The sequence below is a fragment of the Rhea americana genome, unplaced genomic scaffold, assembly GCF_003343005.1.
Source record: "Rhea americana isolate MKP2758 unplaced genomic scaffold, rheAme1 scaffold_5, whole genome shotgun sequence".
Classification (NCBI taxonomy): domain Eukaryota; kingdom Metazoa; phylum Chordata; class Aves; order Rheiformes; family Rheidae; genus Rhea; species Rhea americana.
In genome coordinates, this window is record NW_028186645.1 from 7,364,081 (window position 1) to 7,390,509 (window position 26,429).

Sequence of the window (26,429 nt, forward strand, 5' to 3'; positions counted from 1 at the left end):
CGTTCTTAAACATATTAGAATATATATAATATATATTATATATAGCACATATATAGTGTGTGTATATATGTATTTTTATATATATACATACATATATATATATATATATATAAGTAGAATAGTACCATATTAGAAGCTCAGTAAATATTTGTATTAGAGGTTTACGTGAAGACTTAACATGTTTCATGTGTATTCTGAGCTTTACATATTAAACTATAATGACTAGTTGTTAAAATATATTGCTGTCTGACACATTAAAATGGTACTTACCCTCTATTGAGCTGTGGGCACTATCATATTCTTAGCTGCACTTATAGACCTTGACAAGGATGACAGAGCTTCAAAGTTGGAAAGAGATAATTACCTATAAGAATCAATGAAAATGTAATCATTTATATTGAGCTGTGTGATTAGACAATGATGGTGGTATGGCATATGCCATATCACTAGTTTAAAATCATAAATAGACTTGTCAGAAACAGCACTCCACAGAAATGACAGTGTTTTTAAAAGATATAGATTTAGGAAAAAGTTTTCTTTGCATTTCTTTGCATTGGCAAGTGGCAGTCAGGAAGTACAGACATGTACCATGTTTTAGTAAAAATTCTGAACAGATCTTGAGTCTGATTTTACTAAGTAACATAAAATATTGCATGACATTTTAATTTACTATACATCTGTGTAGCTCCAGTGACTTCAATGGAATTAGGCAGATGCATACAATCTAAGGATTTTGCCCTGCTGATTTATAGAGTATCCCATTACTCAGACAACAATTTTCAGGTAGGTCAAATATGGAAATCGAATACTTTCATATTCAGAAATTGTGATAAATTGTTACAGTGAGAAGCTCTAAGTCATTAACCATTTTCACGTGCCCTTCTCAGCACACTAGTGCTTTGATGAGTACCACCTTACCTGTCAGATCACTTAAAGATTTGCTAGTTTCTATCTTTAAGCCTTGTCTGGTAATAAAGCTAGTTACTGTATAACAAGGTAACAGTTAAATGTTCAACAGCAATACTTACTAATGTCCTTCACCTTTCCCAAATAATCCTGAACTCAACACGAAGCAAGAAAAATGCAGTTCTAGATTAGATCCAACAATGAGGCTGTCTCAGTTGACCTGGATGACCAACAGCACAGTCTTCCTCATAACACCTCATTGATCGTATGTCCTGGGCTATTTCCTGAGCTATATCTGCCTTGTTCTGTCCACACCGTGYCTCTGTCTTTACCTTTTTTCCTCCCTCAGCTCAGACCTCTGTCTCTTTATCTCCAAGCTGGAAGTTTGGAGCTCTCCTCTGAGAGCTTGTTTGCTTGATTTGTCTGACTGTATCCAGTAGCAATATGGGATTTGGACACTTTCTCTCTCTTCATTAGCTCTCTTTTATTTACATGCTTGTTGTATCTCTTAACTGTATAGCTTTTCAACCTTAAACTAGCTTTTCCTGTTCTCAGTATCACTAACTTTATAAACCATAAAACACAATATTAAATGCATAAATGATTTCTAGACTTGAAAGATTCAGACTCCTCAGCCTCAAATTCATATATCTGTATTTCTCTCAAGATACCTACACAACTGTGTGTGTGTGTATATATATCCCTTATAAATATGAAGGTTGATAAGATTGGATTGAGCGTTCTTTTTCTCACTTATTTCTCCATTGTATGTCATGAAATATGACAGCAGAAACACCAGCTAGCCTTGCTGAAATATCTATCTTTACATTAAATTGTTGATTTAGCTATATTTTATAAAGAATGTTTATAATCTGTAGATTATAATTTCTTTAGATAAGCAGAAAAAGAAGGAAGATGAGTGAGTGGAACTTTTTGCATTGCAGTAGAGCTTTCAAAATAAAAAGTGAATCTGTAAATTTTACAGATATTTAAATATGAGTGTAGATTCTTTCAAGGCTCATATTGTAAATTATTCATTACACGAGAAAATGGAAAAATGTCACTTAACTGTCAGAAAGATTACACTTTGAGTTGTAGTGGGTGTGTCCACATACAGCTGTACTAAATTACATCAGATAAAAATGCAAAAAAACTTATGTAACTAAGCAGACTTAAAATACTCTTCCAAAGTGTCAGTATGACTGCTTCACCTTTACAAGTATCAAGCAATTTCATTAAATAAAGTGAGGGGAAAGGCAAAAGTGCACAGAAAGCAAAGAAAAGGGCAAGCTGGGGCAAAAAGCCCATGGATTTCAACAGACACAGAAGACAATCCTGCTTGGAGTCACCCGATGTTAAGCATATTTTCCCCACTCTACATCCTTTCCCAAAGCAATGGTTGTTTCATATTTTGTTTTGCAATTCTGCAATATATTAGTTTTAACATTTAGCACTGTTAGTTATCAGCAGTTTGTCCTGCTTCTGCATTAGAAGGATCTTCTTAAATATCACTGTATACCCAAAAGGCACYTGATCTAAATCCTTTAGTATAAATAGGCTTCTGAACCTAAATTGGTATWATTCTTTAGGCATGAAATACTTTGGTACATGCAAATAGAGAATAAATTGAAGAAAAATGCAGACCTGCAAGAGGAATGCTGTTTTATGCTGACCTTTTGGCCTGTGCTGGCTCTGCAGGCGGAACTGTACGCCAACTCTTCTATGTCAATAAACATTCTTTTAAAAAGGAGAAACTGGTTCAGAGTATTGGCAGTGAGGGAACTTCTCATGCGAGTTTCCAGTTACAGAGTAGATCAGATATCTGATGATTAAATGCTGTCACTGGTGGCTGTTCAGTGGCTTATACAATGCATTAGCATTACAATGCAGTTACTTACACTAGACAGAGTCAGTGTCTCAAACCACAACCTGCATATACCATTTCAGCAAAGAGCTCAAGAAGCTGAAAGAATACACAGTTCATATTTTTATCCCACAAAACTAATCCTAAGCCTTCATTCCTTTTCCCTGTGTTCTCTGGGTAAATAGATTAAGACCTTCAGGACTGTCAATATCTCATACCTTTCAGCACCATAAAATTATTTTTCAGACAAGCAGCTCAGTGTTAGAGATGACTCATAAGGCTGCAGCATCAGTTATCTGACTTGAAAGAGATATTAATGTCATTATTTTGATTTTCATTACCTAACAATAAGTAGCTAAGGGCTGAAAATGTCTTAGGCATCCATTGCCTCATTTTATATCTTTAAAAAACCTTAGCTATAAAGATTGTATCGTGGTATGCTCTGCCTCCAAAATTCAACTTTTAAAGATAAGACAACATGTGAATTCAGATCTGAGCCCACCTTTTGTATAGAAAAAAAAACAGAAAAGAAAATATTAAGCTATTTTTATAAGTTTAATYACTAGATTCCTAGAAATGGCTACTGTAATATGGAGAAAACTTTGTCTCAAACCTAACAGTCTTAGGCCTCAAACCTGTAACACTTCCATGAGTATTAATAGAGTACCTAACAGTCATAAGTGGAGAAACAGTCCTGTTGAGTCCAAGATGGGTGAAGTGCTTAAACACTTCCTATATTATGGACAGAAAAAGATAAAAGTAATACAWGTGCTTTTCATAAATACATACATGTATGGGACAAGCTAACACCTTTGATATAAAATAAGTTATAATTAATACTGATGAACGACATAGTTCAGAAATAAGTTTTAGCTCTTTCCCCCCTGCCCTCTCCGCTTACTATCACTCCTTTTTTGTGTTTCACAACATGCCAGATAGGCAACTGCAACAACGTGCCTAAAATATCAGTATCTGCTATTTAGGAGGTGCTTTAAGATATCAAGTTCTGAATAACCATTCTTGTTATTCTAAATTTTTCACATAACAAATACTTATCCCAAGTATGGAGAATGTGCTAAACTTTCCCCCCTCCTCCCTCGAAGAGGAACACATTTTTGGCTTATTTGAGTGTTAGATTCTGATCTAACTGTACTTTCCTCCCTCTCTGAACAGGATTTTCCATTTCCATTCCACCATACTGCCTTAAGAGTTTTGAGGTGTGGATTAATACATGAATAAAGTCCAAATAATGCAAAATATTTTTTGAACAAGGGTAAGACTAAAGCTACATCAACGTGCATCAGTATACTGATTTTGACAGTAACCAACACTGCCTATCTAAGAAAGAGTGTACAATATAAATAAACATTTGACAAAACTTGCCTAATATATCCACGATTTGTGGTTCAGGACCTTCTTGAGCTAAGAGTGATTTCTTTGTTTTTAAAGGTTAACATAAAAACTGTCAGACAAGCAGTGGGCTTTATCATATATAACTACAGTTYCCAGCATACCACGTAGATAACAGTAGCTATCTATCTCTTGAATTAGTTTACTTGGGGAATTTTCTTGATACGAAAGCCAAGTATTTTACATGAACTGTTTTATTCTGGTTCCAAAAGCAAACATATTTAAAGCTAACCCAACTGCTTTTATATTAGAGTGCAGTCTACCAACAAGATACTCCTTTAATCAAAAATATATACACTTTTGAGATGAGTGTCCTACAACAATGCTCTGAATACAATGAATTAGCTATTACTGGCACAATACTGTCCCAAATCCGGGCCAGTATCTGCAGTGAAAAAAAGGCAAGAGAAGTGAAGAGCACTCATCAGCTTACAYTAATGGGCTCCAAATTTAAAAGTATAATTAGAAATAAATAGAGCATTTACATTTGCAAATCTGAACTTGAAAACCTATGGTTTCTCTCTCCAAAGGATGAAGTAAATGTATAGGCTTTTGATGTGGGGGAGGCAAAAGAGAAGGGAATTTAGTTCAAAGCTAGGCCTATTTAGCTAGCTTCTGTTTTAATACAATTAATAGAAAAACCCTCTTTTGGGGACCACCTAGACTTTTGAAAATGGACTGAATCTTTAAGACTGGCATTTCTGGATAAAAAATACAGTAAATCAGTAAAACAGGTAAGGTACCTAGCTACTTGGAAATAAAAACAAAAACAACTGCATACTGAGTGGGGTACATTTATCAAGGAGTGTTTTTAATAATACAAAAAAAAATAGAAAAGCATTATCATTTGAATATAGACCGATGGTGTTTCCCACTACAGAAAGAGATAGAGGATTTTAAACAGCTAAAAAGATGATGAACAGGTAGGACTTGTTAGAATCTTGTGTGATATCTAGTCAGACTGAGGAACACTAGGAGAGGATTGCTGGGTTAAAAAAGAAAAAAAAAGGATCACTAATTTGTTTGTTCCAAAATATTTAAAAGATGATGCTGACTAATGACTTTAAAAACCCATTCTCTACTGATAGAGTAGGTTTCCCTATTTTCCCTAGCAGAAATCTCTTCTCTATTCTTATACTATTTGTATACTAAAAGACTTTGACAGACATTTTGGTATATAAGGCTAATTTTGAATCTAGCAAGCACTTAAAACTGCAAATATATGAGATGTATGATCACTGTATCTGTGGAAGAATACTGAGAAATAACAAAAGTTCGCTGGAGCATAAAAATATAAGATTGGAAAGAAGTGAGACTTCCTTGCTTGACCTAAAAATAGTTTACTGGAAAGCATATAAAGAATATGAAATCACACAGAAGAATTAACAAATCTATGTCCTCCTATTCAAACAACAATGTGTGGGGGGGGGGGTTTCATTTACTGGAAAGTTTAAAAACTAACTATTCTGAATACGTCCAGCTTTAGTCTGGAAAATATTACACAATGTTTTCCACTCCTTTCGAAGAAGGAAACTATTAAAACCAGTACTTGCATTCAAACACTAGGCMAAAAAAAAAAAAAAAAGGAAAGAAAAAGAAAAAAGTGTGTGTGTGCATGCATGTGTGCGTATGCACTCATTCCATGGTTGAGCACATAAAGCACACTGTTCTCAATTAAACATAGTCATTTCAAGACTGCACAAATTTAACAGAATACAACACAGTCCAAAATGRCTATCTTATAGTTCAAAGGATAGAATGATCTGTATGTGACTTTTCTATGATTACCAAGTTTACRGAAGAAAGTATGTGAAACAAAATGTATTAAGCAGGCATTGTTTAGGATATAATCTATGTACATTAAAAATAGCTAAGACTATTTACCAAAATGAAATGCATCTAAATTGTGTGACCTTGGGTTCATGAATTGTGCAGGAGTCACACATCTCAAATTTCTTGAACAGGAATAGAGAGGGTACCATTCTTACAGATGGCCTATTTTGTTCTTGATACATATTTTTCATGGTGAACCAGTATCAGAGTAATTATCAGCTTCAGTGAAGAAGCCAAGGTTTTCCCAGTTCTCAGTTGTGTTCTAGGAGCTTTCATCAAGGCACATCATTAATGAGAAATTGGGGGGGGGGGCACTGTTATATTCCAGGCCAGCATATTGTTCCAAGCAAATGGAAGCCAATTATAGCTATGGCTCTTCAGCATTACTGCAATGAGATGTAATCTCATACCAGCATTGAACACTTGTCCTGTGATTAAAACCATAACCAAGTATTTCCCATTATATATTGAACCTTCTGCTGAAAATAACCTCTAACACACAATAGCACATATAAAATAACATCTAAATTAATTCTTTAGATCTTTTTATAGTAATTCAGAATAAAATTGTGCCTTCTTTGTAATGCTTGATGAATACTGTAGGTAACCTGAATGCTGGGATATTTACTGCATGAATATTTAGACTTAATAGGTAGATGTAAGACAAAAACAACCATGACTTACCTCTATTCTATACTAAATATCTAAATATTTTTAGATACTTAGTAAATATCTAAAGATTAGCTGTGAGGATCCTACGAACAGGAGATAGTAACATCTCCTGTTATAAGACATAATAAGATATAATGAGATGGATAGGTAGACTTTCTCTTCTAAAAATATTTTGCTTTTATTGTTATTTCTATACAATGCTCTGTTTTAATATGGCTGTGTGATTTCTATATCCATTACTTTTCAGAAGATCAATGGGAATAAAGTTTCCAAAACCAAGCAGAACAACTAAATAAAAAGGACTAACATAGATTGAACTGTGGCGCAAACTCTCATCTATATGTGGATGCACTGTGACTAGAAGCACTAAAGGGAAAAATTGTGAGAGACCAGTGATGAAGTGCAGGTGCGTAGCACAACCTGCAACTATGACAATAACATCCTTGACTCTGTAATCGAATACAAACGAACGTTGCTGCTATTGTGAGCGGGGAGAGAAGGCTGCTCTCCTGGGGCATGTGGGTGGGGTGAGAAGGCATCTTCTTGTGCAGAGAAAAATGAAAGGCACAAGGAAGAATAGGTAACTGTTGCCTTAGAAGAGGAACAATTACTTTTTTCATAGGATATCTGAAGTCAAAAAGGGTACATAAAAAGCTACAAAAAAAAAGGTCCTGTCCTGAGACACAAGATTAAATAAGGCATTAATACTAATACTGTGTTTGTCAAAAGCACAGAAAGACTCATGATTTCTGTAGAGCTCCCCTTAAGCTCCTTCCTATAATCAAAAGACAGGGCGCCAGGATTGCAGTGAACATCATGCATTCATGTCCAATCCAAAATGATTTAAAATTCTAATAGTTGCTTTGGTACTTGCTATCCAAAAGCAGTTATTCTGTCTAATGAATAAACCAAAATAGTAGTTCAAGCTTGTCCACTAATTTCAATCAGATAGCTTTCTAAACAGAAATACACAGGGGAACTGTTTTACTAATTCATTATCTAAAGACTTGGAGAGAATAATATAAACATCTAACAATAACTTAATACCACTCAAAACTAAAAGTTTTGGTGGGAAGAGATCATAAGGCCATGTTGTAATGTATGTTACTTTTAGAAATGAGTGATTAAGTTAAAACGATACTTTATTTTCACTGTCTATTGTAAAGAATTCTAAGCATCTACATGGTTCACCTCATTTGACTTCACATATTGAAGAATATGAGGAACAACCGAGAGAGCTGGGCCTGTTTAGTCTGGAGAAGGGAAGACTGAGAGAGGATCTTACCAATGTGTAAAAGTATCTGAACGGAGGGTGTCCAGGGGACGGGGACAAACTCTTTTCAGTTGTCCCGTGTGACAGGACAAGAGGCAATGGGCAGAAATTGAAGCACAGGAAGTTCYGTCTGACCGTGAGGGGGAATTTCTTCACTGGGAGAGTGATGGMGCACTGGAGCAGGTTGCCCAGAGAGGCTGTGGAGTCTCCTTCTCTGGCGATATTCAAAGCTCGCCTGAATGCAACCCTGTCTAACAGGCTCTAGGTGACCCTGCTTGAGCAGGGGGAGGTTGGACTAGATGATCTCCAGAGGTCCCTTCCAACCTTACCCATTCTGTGATTCTGTAAGTATTCAATTTCAGGTAAAATCCTCATTTTTTTTWAAATAGACTGAAAAATTATAATTCAGCTATCTATTTCTCATTACCTGATTTTTTTTTACAGCAATATTTTCTCTCTGGTGTGTTCATGGCAGCATGTTTAGCTACTGTTTTTATTATCTATTTTAATTCTTTTGTTTTTTTAAAGCTAATCTTTCAAACCTTTCTCAAAACACTTCTTGGGCCCTTTTTTCATTGTAATGCTGCTTATATGAAATCATATTACAGTACATATTATATTACACTACATCAAGAGGTGCCTTCCAGTCATCTGGTATAATACTTGCAAATAAGAAGAGTTTTCATATTTTCTCCTGAGGAGGTCAGTAGTTTTATTCCAAGTTCCTTCCAAATTCCTGGAGGTATACCATCTGAATCTGGAACATATTGATTTTAATTTCTCCATCTGTTTTAGGATATGCTCTTCTGATATTCCAATCATGGGAACATCTTATATTTTCAATCTTTAAAAGAATAGTTTTAAAATCATTAGCTGCATAACTTTGAGGTAAAAGAAAAAGGAATATAGGAATCTCTGCAATATATTGTTCAATTTATTAATACTCCTTTTTGCTTTCTGGTAATTCGACAGATGCAGTATCTTTAAATTCATCAGCAATAAAAAGTTAAACTTAGAATTTTTTATTTAGACCTTTCAAAACTGACTTTTTCCCTTCTCTTCATTTTATGTGACACTTTTAGCTTATCTCCTTTTCCATAGGATCTCTGTAAACTACAACACATACCTTTAAACTCTTGCCAATTAATCATTTTTTTCTCATGGTTTTGCTTCCTTCTTTAGAGGGTGGAGAATAGATGCATGGCTTCTGCAAGTATCAGGATGTACTCATGGTCTCCATGGTGAGTTAAAAGTTTCAATTTCCTCATCTCTAGCTTTCAGATCATGTTGATTAGCTTCTCCTTTTTAAAGTCGCCTTCTCTATGGCGACTTCTCTGAGGTTCACAGTCAATTTTCAAAATAGTGTGAGTTCACAGATAAGTCTTCCGAAAAGCATTTTGGATTTAATTACACTGCAGTCAGTATTACTTGAAGGTTTAATAAKAACAATATGAACTACAGCCCTCTGCATTTCTTACAACAAATCTGAAAATAACTTCCCTGTGACTGAGAACTAGAATCCAAAATCAATTCTTTGTATTAACTAAAAATTCCATCTGTCTTGTCTAGCTTAAGCATTTGAGCAGATCAGAACTGAAATGAGCCACCATTTCTGTTTTATTAGATGTTACTACTTCCTTTTCTCCCAATATTGTTCATTCATTTTATTTTTCCTCACCAGAAAGTAACACAAAAATTTTCATTGTTGTTTTTTGTTTCTCTTTTATAGACACAGAGATTTTTAACAAACTTCTGAAACTGTTGCCTATAACAACAGTTTTAACTGTACAATAACTGAGAAAATAAATTAATTTTCAGTGAAGAAACRAATACATATTGAAATAGGTCTTAGTTTAAGCAACTAAATTCATTTTGATGTGAAGATGTAAGCCTAGAATCGGTGACATATCTTCACCACTTACATTTACTCTTTCAAGAAACGACCCATTTCCTGACAGAGCTGTACCACTTCCGTTAAGAGAATTATTAGGCTTGGATGCTTAGCATAACTTCTCCTTTCATGGTATGACATTAAGCGGTTTTAGAGAGACAAAACTGTTGGCCAGATCAGTTTCATACAAAAAAAAAAAAAAAAAAAAAAAAAAAGTTTTAAACAGCAGAATTACCTACCCCATCCACTTCCCTGACAGTTATCAAGCACAAAATGTTCAACTGCAGATTAAGCTTATTCAAACATAGACTGTATGTAAACAAGAAATTAGTCCTATTACTATACTAAAAATGCATCTGTACTAAAATTACACCTAAAAACTGTGTTTCATGTTATCATGTCTTTTATGGGGAGTCCCTCCCTAAATTTATTTCTTAGTTTCCAGAATTTTATCTTTTTTTTTCCCTTTCTGTGTTCTCTGTGGAGTTATTAATGGGAACAATTTGTATCACCTGACTTTCCAACATTTCTACTTTGAAAATTACACCTATTTTGGTATGAATTCAGTGACTGTAAGAAAGTGCAAGATGCCTCCAATTTCAGCTACATAGGAACGGATACGCAGCTCTCCATTAGGAAGAAAGTATATCAAGAACCTCAAAACTGTGAAGCACTAACATCCCAGAAATGTGCAGCAACAGCACTCATTTTCTGCTTTCTCTTGCTCTCATTTCCTCTCAGAAGCCTTCACACTGAGCATTTCACCTCAGCCCTCAAACTAGCTTGGCATTCTATCTCTTTCAGAACCAAAGCCAAGATGTTTCAACACTTTTTCTTAGATGAAGTTCAGTAACATCTTTCCACGTGGTATTTCTCACTTTTTGCTTCACAATTAGGAATGACAAGTAAATATGCATACTTTTATACAGTTGTGTTATGGGGTAGAGAAGSGATATTCTATGTTTAGAACTCTGTTACTCTGTGTTCCTAAACTTGCAGCACACACTCAGCCCAAACACTGAACTGTTGGTTGACCGACCTGTCAGGTCACACAAGTATCAGCCAAGCTTGAAAAATTCTATTTCAAAAAAATGATATCTACACTACAGAGAGTTGCTCTACATTACCCTATAGTTTTTAATTGTTTCTATACTATTTCTTTTCCTTTTAACATTGCAGAGATAATTTATTGAATGTAAGATCATGCTAAACAGTGTTCTTTCAGCACACATATAAATGAGTATTTAAAGTGCAAATGGCATTTTCAGTCAGCTAAATTGCACTCAGAGCTGCAGTGCATTTCTAGGAGCACAGATTATATAGCAAGGATGACTTTATTTCTCCAAACTATAAATCTTATAGGCTATTCTGTTCTCCCTGTGTAGCCACAGTCCATCACGGTTTCTGCATTAAGCTTAAGGTTCTAGCTTTAGCTTCAGGCTCAAGCCAAATTCCCTCCCTCACCTGCCTCTCTGAAGGTCTGTGTCAGTAATCCAAATGGAACAAAGGCAGAACCTGAGSACTAGCACATGCTTATCCATACTTCTGACTGCTGGCATGCTTTCTGGTATGGTTTTGGCCCCAGATTAGGACTCTCGAAGACAGAATCCTGGCACAATCATGGGCCAGTAACTGTTTGCAGTATGTCTAAATCCATTAAGCAGCACAGCAAAGGCCACCTTTGCTTTGAAGGGAAAAGAATGCAGCTGTGCACTTGCCATGCCACTTGCCCTAAAATCCAGAGAATGACTCCTAATCTGCTTTTACTGTTACTGGATGTTTCCACCTACATGTAAATCCCGTCTACCCTTATGGCTGACAATACTGTATCCTTTTAAAAAATGACCACAAAGCCCAAATAYAAAGGTGATGGAGCTCACTATGTCTGGACTGTTCCACTGGAGAGCCACTCTCAAATCAAATGTACCATAGGACCAAGTTTAATCCTCTAGTGTTCCTGAAAGCTCAGCTGAAATGAAAATTTGAGCATGGTCTTGTACTCATGGAATATAGACAGGAGCCTTAGGATTGCTTAAGTGTAGCCCTTTTGTCTTAATGTATGTCAAAACGTAGAATTATTTCAAGATTTCTGTAAGGCTGTTTTGGGGGTATGACATGAGAAATCCAGTGCGAAAAATATTATAACATTGGAGGTATTTTATGTAATTTTTTTAATGAAATAACTATGTTGCTCAGCTATTTCTTCCAAGGTGCAAGCAAATCAGGGTCCCTGATCTGTCATTTCATTTAAGTCCAATAAAACTGTGTAATTCCAAACCCAGTTACAACTTAAAAAATCTGAATGGAAGGTGTGAATCACTATCTCTTGCTATATGCATAGTCAGGAGCTATCACAATGGACCACTAATTCTGTTTTGTGTTTGTGTATCTCTCTCTTCTTTTTTTAAGGATTACCTCCTCATACTTTGAAGTTGTTAAATCATTTTAGCTGAAACTTAAAAGGAGAAAAAAGAAGGATTCAGCATGAGGCAAGCAAACAGATAAAGCCTGCCAACTATGAACATCCAAAATCAAGCTCTTATGCTATTTGCAGCTGTTGGATTCGCTCCCAGCTCTACTAGTACTAAGTGCTGGTACAGGACAGACTGGAACTAGGTTTCAGTTTTTTTTCTTCTGAGGCTGTCTGGGACTGTTAGTCCAAAGTGTAGGCTAGAGGAGCCACTGGATGAAATATTGCACCAGACTCTTAAGATACAACACCTAGGTCAAAGAATAACCAGGAACAGCTGTTACTCCTGGTAGAGAAGAAATAAAGTTGACATTCCCCATTGTATAAAAGGAGCCATTAGGGTTATACAGACGTAAAAATTAAATTTAAGAACTAAAGTTATCATTTCATTTTATATTTTCATTACATTTTCTCTACTGTAATTCAATCAAATATTATGCTGATATAACATTACTGTCCCTGCAATAGAGAGCCTTCTAAAATCAAGTGAAAAAAATAACCTTCAGTTTGAAAACATCTTCTATGACTAAACTTTCTATATTAACAGTCCTGATAACATAGAGTCAGGAGGCAATAATTAGACAGACACTCCCAGTGAAGTTATGTGTGTACCATGTGCGACAGGGAGGTACCTGAATAGAATATCTGCAGTCTTATCTCTGTCTAACCAGGAATGCTAAGAAACCCTCAGACATTTTAATTTCTGAAACAAATTACAAAAAAATGAAAAACGACTTGCCATTGAAACAACATTATAGTAGAAAGCTAACTTTAGGAAGTTCAAACCAGTATTTCTCGAGGAAACTCTAGCAATGTGTGCATACATATATGTACAAATACACATATGTATCAAATATATTATGTACAAATACACACACAAATATATAATATTGGAATATGAATAACAGATTAATAGAAGACATTTTATTTCACTGGTGTTTGTTGTACCAGAGTCAAATGCTATGCCAGAACGCAACTATTACATGTGACAGGGCATTACAAATTTGCCTCTTGTTATATTCTATATGTATTTGCTATATATTCTCTAAGGAGAAAAATGTGAATAGGAACCAACAGCATTCAGAAGAAAATAGGTCAAGAATTATTGTAAATAAAAAATAGAAGGAAAAGTAATGTGTGTAATCTGTCTCAGGATCAACAGGAGACAGTTTAGACAGTTCTAGAGGAAGCAGATTGCTTCCAAAACATAAGAGAGGGTTAGGTGAGATAAACAGGCCTAATACATTTCAAAACACCCATTTTTTTTCCTTAAAAACGAATAAAAAGTCACTATCAGAATACTGCTCCCACACAGTAATGGGGACCAATGAAAATGCACGAAATTATGTGAAGCAGTACATCGATGCGGTGGCTTCTCCCTACCTTCACCTCGTAACACATCGAGGCAGAGACCCCAGTAACAAGCACATCCTGAATCAGTGTACCTAACCAGGCTCCTCTGGTGCTTTTGACCTTTCAGCTATTAAAAAGGCTGCTTTTATCTTCGAGTAAATTGTGTGCAACTTCTCAACACGACGACAACGCCCGGCAGCCCCGGGTAACGCTGCGGTCAGGCCCCCGCCGGGCGACACAACGTATTTAAAAGGCGCCTCCTCGCCCGCGCGCGCCCCGACCGTTGCTCCCCCGCCTCCGAGCGCAGCGGCGCCGGGCCGCCGTCCCGCCCCGCCCCGCCCGGCACCCGCGGCAGTTGCGCGGCTTTCGCCGGCGGGCGCCCACGTCGTCGCTGCGCCCAGCCACGAAGCGTGCGCGACATGGCCGCGGCCTCTGAACCGCCGTTACGCGCGGACATACCGACGCGCCATACTAGCGGCAGCAGCTCCCCGGCCACCTCCTGCCGCAGGGGGCGGGCGGCAGCGCCCGCAGCCCTCCGGGAAGCTCCCCGCCCTCTCTCGCTCCTCCCTGCCCCCAGGCGCCCCGCGGCGAGGGGATCCCCCGCTCCCCGCCATCCCGCTGCGGCCGAGAACCCGCTTTTCCCCACGGGTGGCACGAGCTCCCCCGCCGCCACTGCGGGTGTGCTGGCCCATCCCCCTCCCCCTCCCCCCCTCAGCACCATGGAACAGGCCGGGCGCCGGGGCGCCACAGCCGCTCCCTCGGGCGATTGGCAGCCTGTGCGGTCAATCAGCGCCTTCTTTTTTCTCCAGGCAACGCAGCGCCCGCCCTCGAGCGGGGGGTGGGGATTGGGAGAAGCGGGAGAGAATGTTTACAAACAAGCTCAGGGAGTAGAGGGATGGGGGGGGGGGACGGCGGGGCGGAGCCAGCGGTTGGCGCAGGCGCTGGGCCAATGAGGGAGCGCGCGGCCCGGCGGAAGGGTGCGGGGAGGCGCGTAGAATATTCTCTGCCCAACAGCCGCTGAGCTGCGCGGCGGCGCGCGCCAATGAGCGCCCAGGCGGGGCGGGAGGAAGGAGGGGGCGCGAGCGCCGGAGTAGAAGGTGCTCCGCGGAGAGCGCCCCCCCCCCCCTCTGCTTTCCCCTCCCCCCCTCCCGCGCGGCTCAGCCTGGGCCGGCTGGGCCGCGCTGGGCTCGGCGCGGCGCGGCGCGGCGGCCCGCCGCTGGGCGGGGAGGGCCGCCCGAGCACGGGGGAGGGGAGCCGCAAGGGCATGGGCTGGCCCTGAGCGCMGGGGGAGGGAAGCCTACGTGTGTGTGTGTCTCCCTGTGCTTTAACAACTGTTTGTTGTTGGTTCCCCCTCGCCTTCCCCCCCCCTTGAGGGGGAGGGGAGAAGAGCCGTCTCCCCGCTTTTCCCTCCAGTTTGCGCCTATGGCTCTTTTTCCCCCGAGCCATCCCTGAAAAATACAACCCGCCTCGGACCAGGTGACATCCCCCCGCCTCCACACGCGCGCGCACACACCCGGGAGCGAGGCAGGGCGAGCGCTCGCCTGCGAGAAAATGGAGGGACCCTCCGGCTCCGCGGAGGAAGCGGAGCTGCCGCTCCTCACCGTCAAGCACGAGCTGAAGAACGGTGAGCGGCGGCGCGGCCGCGGGCAGGCCTGGCGGGGCCGCGCCGCGCCGCGCCGGGCGGGATGGCCGCGGGKGAGGCGGCGATGGCGGGGTCGGCAGCGCCGTGCGGGAGCGGGGGGCGGCGGCGGGGCGCCCAGGGGGGCGCTGGTGTCCGGGGAGGGCGGCGAGGGGGCCCTGGCGGGCGATAGGCTGCAGGGACTTGGGGGAGAAGTGGTCGGAAAGGAGGAAGGGGAGATGAGGATTCAAGAGGGTTGATTGGGGCCAGGAAGGAGGAAGAAAAAATAAAAGGATGAGCGGAAAGAAATGGGCTGGAGAGTATAAGATGGTGGTGGGGGGGGGGGGAGAAAGGAACCTTCTTTTATTTTATTTCTGAGAAATATTTCACTTGAGTATTTGGCTCCCTCTTTCCCGTTGTGGGATTTGACGCTTTTGGAGGAGATAAGAGGTTGGAGATAATGGCCAACCATTCTCCGTATTTCTTCATTTATGGACTTGACTTTTGTGCGTATGTCAGTATTTGGGGTTGAGGGGGCATGGGGGGGGGCTGTTGTTACAGTCCTAAATGATGCAGTTTTCTGTGTCTTATTTTCTCTGAAATCGGTGAAATGCCTGCATTGTACGGGGAAGAACGTGCCAGTAGAAAACCACAGAGTTATCTGTTTTTTCAGTCTATGCACCTTCCCACAGTTCAGTAATTACTTGAAGACCCTTTGTAGAAGTATTTCAGCATGTGAAAAATATATGACCTTTCGTGATAGAGCAGGAATGCTGTGTTGTAAGTTGTATTATGGAAGATCTTTATACATTTTTAATAGGGACTTTGTGTTTCTCAGAAGTTTCCAGGCAACTTGAATACTGTGGTATATTTAGAATTTACTGTTAATTTAAAAGTACATTTAGCACTTTTAAATAGTAGTATAACCAGGATATATAATTTCGCTGTTTATTAACAGCGGAGGTGCTATTAACCCATGCTCTTAATTTATTTTCTCTCCATCTTCTTTTATTCTTTTCTCCACAATTGAGTAAAAGTAGTTATGTGATGCTTGGTGTTCATCTCAGAAGTTTTAGAAAAGTGCTCCCCAGGTTAACATAGTTAGCATTCTTTAATGTACCAATCATGAAAGCAGATGTTACTGTTGAGATCACTTTGATAAGGTTCAGCCCTTTAGCACAGGGTCACTCGAGTYCAGGGGTTCTACAGAAGTACCCCAGTGGAACATGGCTATCACTGCAGCTTTAAAAAATGCACACACACACTGTGCTTTTTCTCTTGCTATCTTCCTGATAGCTTAGTTTTCTTTGAAGTAGAGGAGAAAGAACTGGTGGAAAACTTATTTCTCTCCTTAGGTACTGTTACATTTCAGTGTGCARGAGAAAGTGTGGGAAAGGAAGTGCAAACCATATATTCTGTACAGTTACTAAGTCTAGATTTCTTTTATAGAAGTTGAGACAGCTCATATCTCCGCAGGATATTTATTTAAAGATCGTTTGAGGAATAAGCACATTCTTTGAAACTGGGCAAAGAACTGTCTAATATAGCATAATAAGCATTTTTTTGTTTTGATCAGTCCTGATTGTAAACTTTTATASGTTCAGAAAGTACTGATGCTTGCTTTTAATGTAAATTTTCTCAAGCTTGTTTGTCTCTTCATAAGCTTCTGAAATTCAGTTTGGTGGAAATCAGCTGCTTCTCCCCATTTTCTTCTCCTTATTAAGTATTTAGAGCTCTGCTTTCTTTAAAATGCTTTCCAGCAATGGATTGTCTATTTCTGGAACATTAGGGTGGAGGAGGGAGCTGCTCTGTCATGTACTCCTGGGAGACTCCTACTCCTAAAGGTGTCAGTGGTGTCATCACTATGCAAGACACATACTAAGATACTGTCTCAGAACTTGTCTCTACGCAATGCATGGAGATACCATAATTTGAAGGGAAAATTGCACTTTTATATAAAAATAATCTCTAAGATAATTGAAACTTTTTTCAGGCTTTAAAACCTGCAGTGTGATTATTTGCTTTTGCTTCTTTTTGGGGAAGAGATTGAAGAGACATGTAAGGACAGGAACTGGAAACACAGGAATTTTGTTCTTTTAAAATACTGAAATTATATACCATGAGTGTCTTTTTTTTTTAGATGCCCAAGTTCCCCTCCTTTGTGTGTTTTTTATTTGATGTTGTTAACTCTGTGACTAATTGAATGATTTAGACTTACATGTCAAACATAGTTGTCAGTTGGCAGATGAAAAAAGAGGTCAGGCTCCACAGTGCTTTAGAAGAATGTACTGTTGTGGTAGAAATCATGGCTTCTGTGAGAAGGAAGTGTCACGTTTTCATATGCTCAGAGTTATTGCCTGAACCTCTTGATAATAGTAACTCACTCAAAGTATTAAGAATTATGTTCATAACGTAGGCATGGGGGCCTATAGTTATACTTGGTATTACTTCAGTCTTGGAATTGCTTTTGAAGTATTAAACTAGTTACAGAGACAGGCATCAATTATGGCCAAGTGAGTAATGAACATATAAATCTGAATTTAAAATGAAACAAGTATCTCTGAGAACAGAACAGTTGACTTGTTAGCTTCAAGCAAGTGTTGTGGTATGCAAAAATGTGGATTTAGAGCATATGCAATGTTTTACTCCGTAGAGATTCTGCACAGCATTCAGCTGATTATTAACCCTCTCGTACCATGGTTTGACTCTTTTAAACTTTACCTTTGACTTTGAAATTATGATGCTAGCTTGGCATGTATGGTTAACCTTAATAATACAGGGTAGAGTGCTAAAATTAGGGCTCTGAAACTCATTCTTTGTTGCATGACCAAAAGGCAATTGCTGAAAAAACATGACTTCACAGGCATGTAGATTGGATCTGTGATAGGAAAGGAACTGTAGCGTACAGCACTTCAGTGCCCTTATGAGATGCCATATGATTTGCTGTACTGCAGAGACTTGGCACCATTCAGTGTATGTATAGTTTACTTTAGCAATGCGAAGAATCAGAGAATACACTCTGGTTTGCCCCCAGTACAGTTGGGCAAACCACCTGCATGCATATGCTTCAGTTCTTTTTTCCTAAGTGTTTTGTAGAATAGAAACAGCAGTGASTTTTAGGACACATTTCAAGTTTCTGCTAATTTATTCAATTTTCTGCTAATATATTCAGCAACTGAAGTTTCCTTTCTTCAGAAGAGATTGTCACAAAAACATCTTTTTTTCTCAACCGAAACTCACAATTAATTTTTTTCAAATTAGTCGCAATCTCCTTTTCCTTACATTGRGAAGGAAAGAAGGTTTTGAGAAAGTAGAATCCCTTGTCTGAAACTAGAAAAAAAATCCAAGATCAAATGATAAGAAGTGGTTGTTTCTGTTGAGAACAACCTGTGCTTTGGTTCTGCTGGAAAACAACAATAAGAAAATGAATTTTTCTGAATTCTCTAAAGGAGAAGGTTTTTTTTAAGGCTAATCTTGGAATTAGTATGACTTCTAAACTTTTTGGAGACCTAAGAAGTTATGTACCGTTGACAGTGAAAGAAATGTGTAATATCCTCTTCACATTTTTTGTTGGCTGTTAATGTCAGGGAAATAAACAGTGACAAATATAAAGACTATTAGAGAACAATTTTTGTGTAAAGGGGAAGGATGTAATATATGAAGGTAAGAATGAAGCAGAACCTAACATGATTTTTTTTTTCAGTTGGATTCTATTGTAGTTTTTGGCTATGGCGGGGGAAAATAAGGATCTAAGGATCCTGAACCTTCAGTGTATGTGACTAGGGTAGGAAGTTGTCCAACTTGCAGCGTGCCTGTGTGCCTCCTGCTTTGCCCAGTGAGAGATTAAGATTTGCAAAACTGAGATCTCGGAGGGAACTCGTCAGAGACGATCAGTGTGTGGACAGTAGGCAGTGTGTGTGCTGTTTTGCTTTGAACTATTGTTCTTTTCCTTTTGGCAGATTTACCCTGTTTTGAAGAAGATACTTGGATTCGGTTTAATACTGTTAAAAACTTTATACCGAAGAACTTGCATTAACTTGCACTTTGTCTGTCTGACTCCAACGTAGGAAAAGGATTGTGAAGCCTAGAAGTCAATGTAACAGTGGGCTCCAGGGCTTCAGAGGCAGAAAGGTCTGGAACTTACACTCAAGTCAAAAAGTAGTCTAATTTATAATTCAGTATGAAACTATGAAAAACTTAAGACAATACACATTCTGTTGGAAAGATTTAATGTTACAAATTCTTAGTTACCACTTTTGAAATGAGAATCTAAATGAGAGTATTTATTTGCAAATTGTAAGACAGTTCCTTGTATGTTGAGATTATATTTCCTAAGTCATTATAAAGATTCCTATGCCTAAAAAAGATGATGAAACCATGCTTTAAGTACAGTTCAGACTTTGCTTTGGAGCTATAGCCGGCACTCTTCAGTATTATATATTTTATCTTTAAAAGAAAACATTCTTACGAAAGTTTAAAGACCGTGTTTCAAATGATACTTTGTGAAAGAAACAGTTTTCATATATGACTATCTACTAATTCTGTATATTTTGTCGAGATCAGAACATATTAAGAGMCGAATATTTCAAATACTAAATTATAGTGACTTTAGTTCTAGTTCTCTCTGTTAAGCACTAAAGTATATATGTTTTGGTATTCCTCTAGGAAGTACAAAACTTGCTTTTAGAGAGTGAGTTTGTGAATCCTCTTTGATATAATTTAAATCTCTGSATGTTATTTTTTTACAAAATCAAGACTTTTTTTTCTTATATGTTTTGTAGTCTAGGAAATTCTTGGTATTTATCTTCTAGTAAGTTCTAAATCAGCTTTGATTGTGACGGATAGTGATCTTTTGGACTTTTGGTGAACTTGGCTAAGAAGATCTGCAGGTATAAAGTCTGCTACTTTTAAAGCTCCCGTTGCTTCAGTGATATTCTGTGAAATGTGTAATATAAATGAGGACTAGCAGTCATAGCTTTTATTACCACTCTATTGTTGAAGCCTATACTAATGATCTCTAAACACAAGGATAGTTTAAAAGCTCAACTAAACATTTAAGAGCTTTTCTTGCCACTTAAGAGGCATTTTAGGATCTTAAATTTAGTAAACTGTCAAGAAAACACTTGCTAGACTTGCTTAAACATATGAGGCAGCTTAGGCAACTGAGATTGTGATTTGCAGCTATATTCCTGATGTAAAAATTTCTGTTGGATTCCCTTCATCACTTGGCAGCATTTATTGATATCTTCTGGTAAATGTTAAGCACTGAATTATTATTTTTTTTTTAACTGTTATACAACTCTAATGACAATATGCAGGCTTTGCCCCCAGCTTATTCTGTAGATAGACAAATGGCCTGGTTTATGCAGGACTTGAATTACACACTGTTCTTTTATTTATTTTTATGTTTTGTTTTGTGATCTCTTGTGACTCCTTCCTTTCCCTCTTTTCTGTTGATATCTGTAAGCATTTTATGTTTGGACAATTGGTCATAAAAGGTTATGTTAGAGAGGATCGTTCTCAAGATAATTCTTGAGCTTCTCTGGTTAGTGTTTGTAGAAGCTAATATGTAAATCCCTTCCACCAAAACTTAAATTGTCAGTTGTTCTTCTGTAGTTGATTGATTAATCTACGTTCTGTTCCTTTTAACACTGTGTCGAGAGAGAGAGACTGTAATTGAAGGAAACGTATTTTTTTGATTTGTTACTTATTTCTGCTGACGGAGAAGGCCACAGCTGATTCATACCTTGCACTTTGATGTCATTTCTGATTTGAAAAGGTATGCAGAAATCTTTAGACATCTGTTATTTTGATCTAGCTGTTTCAACCCTTTCTTCAGCATTAGATTATCTGTAGCAACTTTATTCATTAGTGTGTTACCTAGCTACTTTTTTTTGGGGGAGGAGGAGTGCTATTACATGATTATAGTGTTACTGCGTATCTAGTTTCTAGCTTACTTATAGTAATGACAAACTTCACAGTAAAATCACCTTTGGAATAGCAAAGGGACTGCTACTAATGAATGCAAATAGTTCTTAGTAAGCAGCACTTTCCAATTCAGACTATTGTGAGTCTGGATCATTAGTCTCAGACTTTTATTTCTTTTAGTTCTATTTCGACTTCTGATGTACAAATGATAACTCTGATGGGACACTTTTTTTTTTTTTTTTTTTCCCTGGCTTTAGTTGCCGTCGTTAATGACAATGATTGTTATCTGTCTTGTTCCCCACAGTATTTCATGCTTCTGAGTTTCCACGAGTTGTATTAAGCATAGCTAGTAATTCAGAAGGTCTTTGCCATCTTTGATTGTGCAAAATTTTGGTCTCCAAGCGTTCCAGAATGGGTTCAACAGTTCTGTGAGTTCTTGATTTTTTTTTCTGCTCAAGTGGCATTCTCCTTAAGCGTCTAATGCTACAGGGCATGAGCAGTTGTTACTGCAGTTACCTTAGTTGTGATTTTAGAGTTCAAAGTAACATGCATGGTATCTGTTTTCTGTGCTGTGAGTTCAGAATTGTGTGCATGCTTTATTTTTTTTTTGGCCCAGTGAAAATGCTGGTAGTTCTTGAGATAGTGTACTCTTAAAAAAAAATATCAAATTTAAATTTGTAAGACAGTTTTCATTTGCCTTCAGAAATAATTCTATATTTGCTATAATCGGTTACATTTGAAGAATAATTTTGTATATTAACAAAAAAACAATAAAACATCCTGATTTTGTTTTCTTTGGTATCTAGCAAGGAATAGTTGTGTGGTTTCTATTATATGTGTGGGGTTTTTTTGCCAAGTAGCAGCAAGAAGCCTGCGACAACTCGGTAAAGAATGTGCTAGTTTTGCTTAATTTCAAGGAAGGACACCCACTCTTTGCCCTAAGTAAAGGATACTCTCAAGTTTATGTTCAAATAACTTTGAAAAATAGCATTTGTTCTTTGCTGTGATGAAAAAAATAGATCAGTTAGGTAAGTGGAGCTGAGCTATTATCTAGAATAATAGATTAGAAAAAAGCTGATGTTAGCACCAGGCATCAGACACCTAATAATCTGAAGAGCTGCATACTTTCTTCTCCCCCTTTTCCTTGTTTGCTGTCATTGTTTTGCTTGAAAGCCTCTGAGGTTCGTTGCTGTGCTCAGTGAAAACAGCAGAGCTGATCTAATGTTGCTGAGAGTAGCGAAGACAAGTTGCTGCTCTCAGGCAGAGTTCATCTTCAGTTGTAAGCTGTTAGAACTAATCGAGCAGGTGAAGTTCTAGTTTTGTCTTTCTACTTCAAAACCTATATGCCATGGAGTCCAGAATCTGAAGGCACATCTGAAGGCTTAAAAGCCAGCACTGCTGAAATACTAAGATGATAAATTCACAACTAAAAGCGACAGAGTCATTAGGCAGTGCTATCTTGCATATTTCATAATTCCCAACAGGCTGCCTCAAAGTTCAAGGGTAGTCCTAGTGACAGTGTCAATTCCTATGTCACCTGGAGCTTCTCCATCAAGTATAAATACTTGGCTCTGGTTCCCAGAGTTAAATAGGCTGCCATACTCGTAGGGAACTGAGAACAGTAATATAGATCATCATGCAGTGGTGTCCCTGCGTGTGGATRTTAGTCTCCACAGTGGGAATATTTCTAGGCATTTGCTTTCTTGATGCTTTTGGAGGTGACAGTTGGGTCCGATACCATTATTTCTGTTTGCTTTTGTAGATAGCCATCATGTCTGGCCTTTCCCTTTAGTTTTGTTTCTGGATTGATCCATTATATCTTACTGTCTCCTTCAGCTGCGTACTATCCTTCCTACTACGTTGGTCTGATGCTGGTTGCTGTGGACTAGAGCAGAAAATGTGCAGATAGAAACTTTCCTAATTGTTCACCCATCTAGTTAACATGCCTCTTAGAAGATGCTGTCAGCTTATTGCTTGTTTTCTTTGTTGGTTTGTTGGTTTTGTTTTTCCCTCTCTCTCATGATGTTCCACCATCCTAGATACTGCCATGTCATGTGTAGCTTCAGATCACATATGGCAAAACTCTTGTCYTGTTCATTTGGGCAATACTTGCCTCCTGTCCAAGCTTGCCTTCCTTTGTGCTCTTCCACTGATGCATCAATGCGCTTGAGCAGACATGGCATGGAGAAATAAAAGCTTTCTATTGCCGAAGCAGCTTTCCTTGTGCTCACTTCTTAAATTAAGAGTTGAGCCAAAACCACTATTTCTGAATGGCATCTTTGTATACAGTGAAGTGTTATGGTGCYACTACTAGAAGTGGACTCATCTATGACTGTACATCCTGCTGTACGTAACGTATATTGTCTTCATGGAGGTTGCACAGGTAATTGTTGAGTCAGGCTCTGATACCAGTTTTAGCATAGTGATGGTTAAGGAGTGGTAGGGGCCTTTCCCTGAGTTACTTGTTCTCTCTGATACATCTCATCTGTCAGCAGTGGCCTTCTTGTTGCAATTTGTCAAAGTGTCTCAAACCTCGTAACAGTTGTCTTGTAATTGCGGAAAGAGTTCCTTGTGGAAAGTCCCTCCAGCAGTGGTCATTAGGACTCTTCTGGAGTCACTGGTGAATATAAGAACGTATCGGGGATATGTACTTCTCAAAGCAAGTTCAAGGGAATGTCAATATAGCAACCTTAGTTCTGGGGAAACTCATCTCATTTTTGCTGCAAAAACTGCAGCATTTAGTTTTGGTGAATGAAGACAAAGAAATGCTCCAGCAGTGTCATGGGAAAGAATGTGGAATAGGAGCAAGCTCTTCAGCTTGCTTTTTGGGGGGAATGGCAGTACTGTCTGGGAATTGTTGATTTTTTCCAGTGGATTTGTAGATTTATTGTTAAATTTTTAGGTGAAGGATAGTTCTACTTAAGTATAGGGAATCATTCTGGGAGAGAGTTTGTTTCAAATGTCCTACCACCATGTATTATGCATACTTCTTGGCTGTCTGATCTTGTGGGCTGGCTTCTTTTCTCAGTATAATGAAGAAAGAGGTGGAATTTTTTTTTATAGTGATAGCATGCATATTTGTGTTGTTTTTTCCCCCCTTTATTATGAAAATGAAATTACAATAACATTTTTTTTATTATTTTTAAGATTCAGCACTTAACCTAAGAGGAAGTAGAAATGGATAAATTAAATGGATAGCACAAAATTATAGTTCACATTGAAACAAATACATAATACCTCAAAATAATTAGTTATCATTCAGGTCTGTACTTACTGCTGTCTAATCTCATGAAARTGGGGAAAGTTTTACTAATGTTAATGAATGTGGGGTACAGGTTAAGATTTGGTCTCTTTTAGGACTGTAGCTAACATTGCAAGTCTTCAGTGTGTTATTGGAGATACAGCATTTCTCAGTATTCCATTCTCTCCGTCTTCTTATTCTGTTTGAAAAATACGATACTTTTGCCTCCTGGAAGGACATTTAATTGAAAAGCTTTCTTCTGACAGCTCTTTAAAAGATGAACTGTTAAAATGTTTTTGGAGCACTCCATAATGGAAGATCAAAATCATTTTTTTGAGCAAAATTTTCTTACCACTTAAATTCAGCATTTAGGTACTATCCAGACAAGTTTTATGTCCTGGATCTCCTCAGCAACATCCTGTTTTATTGAAAATTGTGGACATTGTAGCACTAGTCTCCTTAGAATAGTCCATGACTCTTGCTGTTCATGGCAGGAAAGATGCTACTTTGAAACTCCCTATATTGAGTACACTTCTCAAGTCTTGTTAAGAAGAAAGTAATCTATAGTACTCAGTTGCCTCAAGACAGACTGTTCCCTGAGCGTGACATGACTTACAGTTATTCTTTAGGCATTAACTCAGTCTAGTTCTGCCTTACCGGCTATTACTGATCTCTTGGCAGATGGATATGTTTTCCTTTTGCTGACTTCAGCAATAACTGTGGTGTGGCACTAGCAATAGTATTTGTTCTATTTGGAGTGAAAACAGTACAGTAAGCTTCAGCTCAGCTGATGTGGAGTACATGCATCATTGATTTGGTAACAATTCTGATACTGAAGTCTCATCCATTATATATTATTAAAATGGAGAAACATTACTTTTGTCATCAGTTCCAATAATTTTTTATTACATGTAACACTAGCAGAGCTTGCAGATTCCCCCAGCTTTGTGAAAATCTTTGTCAGTTGTATTAATTCAAGAGAAAATTCTGAAAGCTCTTTTCAGCTTTCTGATCTCCCAGTAATCCCAACTAGTCTCTTCACCTATTCCAGGTTCGATGTAATCTCTTGTAAAGATGGATGATAAGAATTGAAAATGGTATTTTAAATGATTTCATCAATGCCTTGTATGAGAACACTAATATTACTTTGTCACTCCTAGGTGCATTCTCTGCATGTGTACAGATTCCTAGGCTTGTTGGATTAAGTCTTGAACATGCTTTTTCGCTCACTTACTGTTAGAATTTCTGATATTTATCCCTCCTCAGCAGAGGCAGTGAGTAGTCTTCCTGAAGCTCTTTACTTTGACTTACTGAGTTACTACAGTTCTGTGGAGATTAACTGTAAATTCTGATAATGAATTTAGAAATCGTACAGTCTTGATGGAGTTTCTTAGAAGTATTAAGTCAAATTAGAATTTCTGTTGAACTGAGTAAGTTAATTCCAGCATTGCCTATTAAAAATTTTTGCTTTGGGTTAAGAGATCTTTTACTTGAAATCTGTGCTGTTGCTGCTGAAATCTTCCTGCATGTCTTTCCTAAACCTTATTTTCTTTTTATTAGGCTTTGAAACATGCAGCTTGATTTGAAGTTACTCTTTGATGAATGTTTTTTTTAGCAGTCCTCCCAACTTATGTAGCTTCTGCTGGTTGTACCTAACCCTTAATTTAGCCAATAAAACTGTGCAGCTTGTCATTACAGTGGATCAGGGAACTGATCTTGGTTAAGTNTTTTTTTTTTTTTTTTTTTTTTTTTTGCCATGCTACTTTTAATGTAGATCATTTCCCTGGGCAACTTTTGCTGCATGGCCTACAGTTGTATTAATAGAAATGGTTGGATAATATGGTAGACATGGAAGATGGGAGAGATGGGAACTAGCTGCTTAAGGCTTTCTTTTATCATCTTAGAAAAGCCCTCCTTTTTCGAACAAGGGTCTTCACTTCCCTGCTTAGAAAAAAGTGGCTGTTAGGCAA

The 26,429-nt window shown here is 38.4% G+C and overlaps 3 protein-coding genes and 1 long non-coding RNA gene across 11 annotated transcripts in view; 3 read left to right on the top strand and 1 right to left on the bottom strand.

Moving 5' to 3' along the window:
- Nucleotides 1-7,173, top strand: part of GPR68 (G protein-coupled receptor 68) — a 58,227-nt gene extending 51,054 nt beyond the window's left edge. For 5 of the 6 annotated variants that reach the window (XR_014897378.1, XR_014897374.1, XR_014897379.1 and 2 more), the window contains one exon: nucleotides 3,944-4,060. The gene's annotated coding sequence lies outside the window, so the exon portion shown is untranslated. Of the gene's footprint in view, nucleotides 1-3,943; nucleotides 4,061-6,932 lie in introns of those variants that run through there. The other variant, XR_014897375.1, reaches the window with a different exon arrangement.
- Nucleotides 1-14,192, bottom strand: part of DGLUCY (D-glutamate cyclase) — a 43,019-nt gene extending 28,827 nt beyond the window's left edge. For 2 of the 3 annotated variants that reach the window (XM_085317551.1, XM_085317553.1), the window contains exons 1-2: nucleotides 14,132-14,192; nucleotides 271-364 (exon numbers count right to left, since the gene is read on the bottom strand). The gene's annotated coding sequence lies outside the window, so the exon portion shown is untranslated. Of the gene's footprint in view, nucleotides 1-270; nucleotides 365-13,702; nucleotides 13,926-14,131 lie in introns of those variants that run through there. The other variant, XM_085317552.1, reaches the window with a different exon arrangement.
- On the top strand, nucleotides 7,806-12,697 carry LOC146588748 (uncharacterized). The gene is made up of 3 exons (XR_014897380.1): nucleotides 7,806-8,302; nucleotides 9,141-9,199; nucleotides 12,259-12,697. It is a non-coding gene; the product is annotated as an uncharacterized LOC146588748 (long non-coding RNA).
- Nucleotides 14,193-14,957: 765 nt separating the features above from the next.
- The window catches only part of RPS6KA5 (ribosomal protein S6 kinase A5), a 65,980-nt gene continuing 54,508 nt past the window's right edge, over nucleotides 14,958-26,429 (top strand). Inside the window, exon 1 of the mRNA XM_085317556.1 lies at nucleotides 14,958-15,296. Within this exon, the coding sequence (XP_085173682.1) occupies nucleotides 15,224-15,296 (73 nt within the window). The 5' untranslated portion in view covers nucleotides 14,958-15,223. The remainder of the gene's footprint in view (nucleotides 15,297-26,429) is intronic.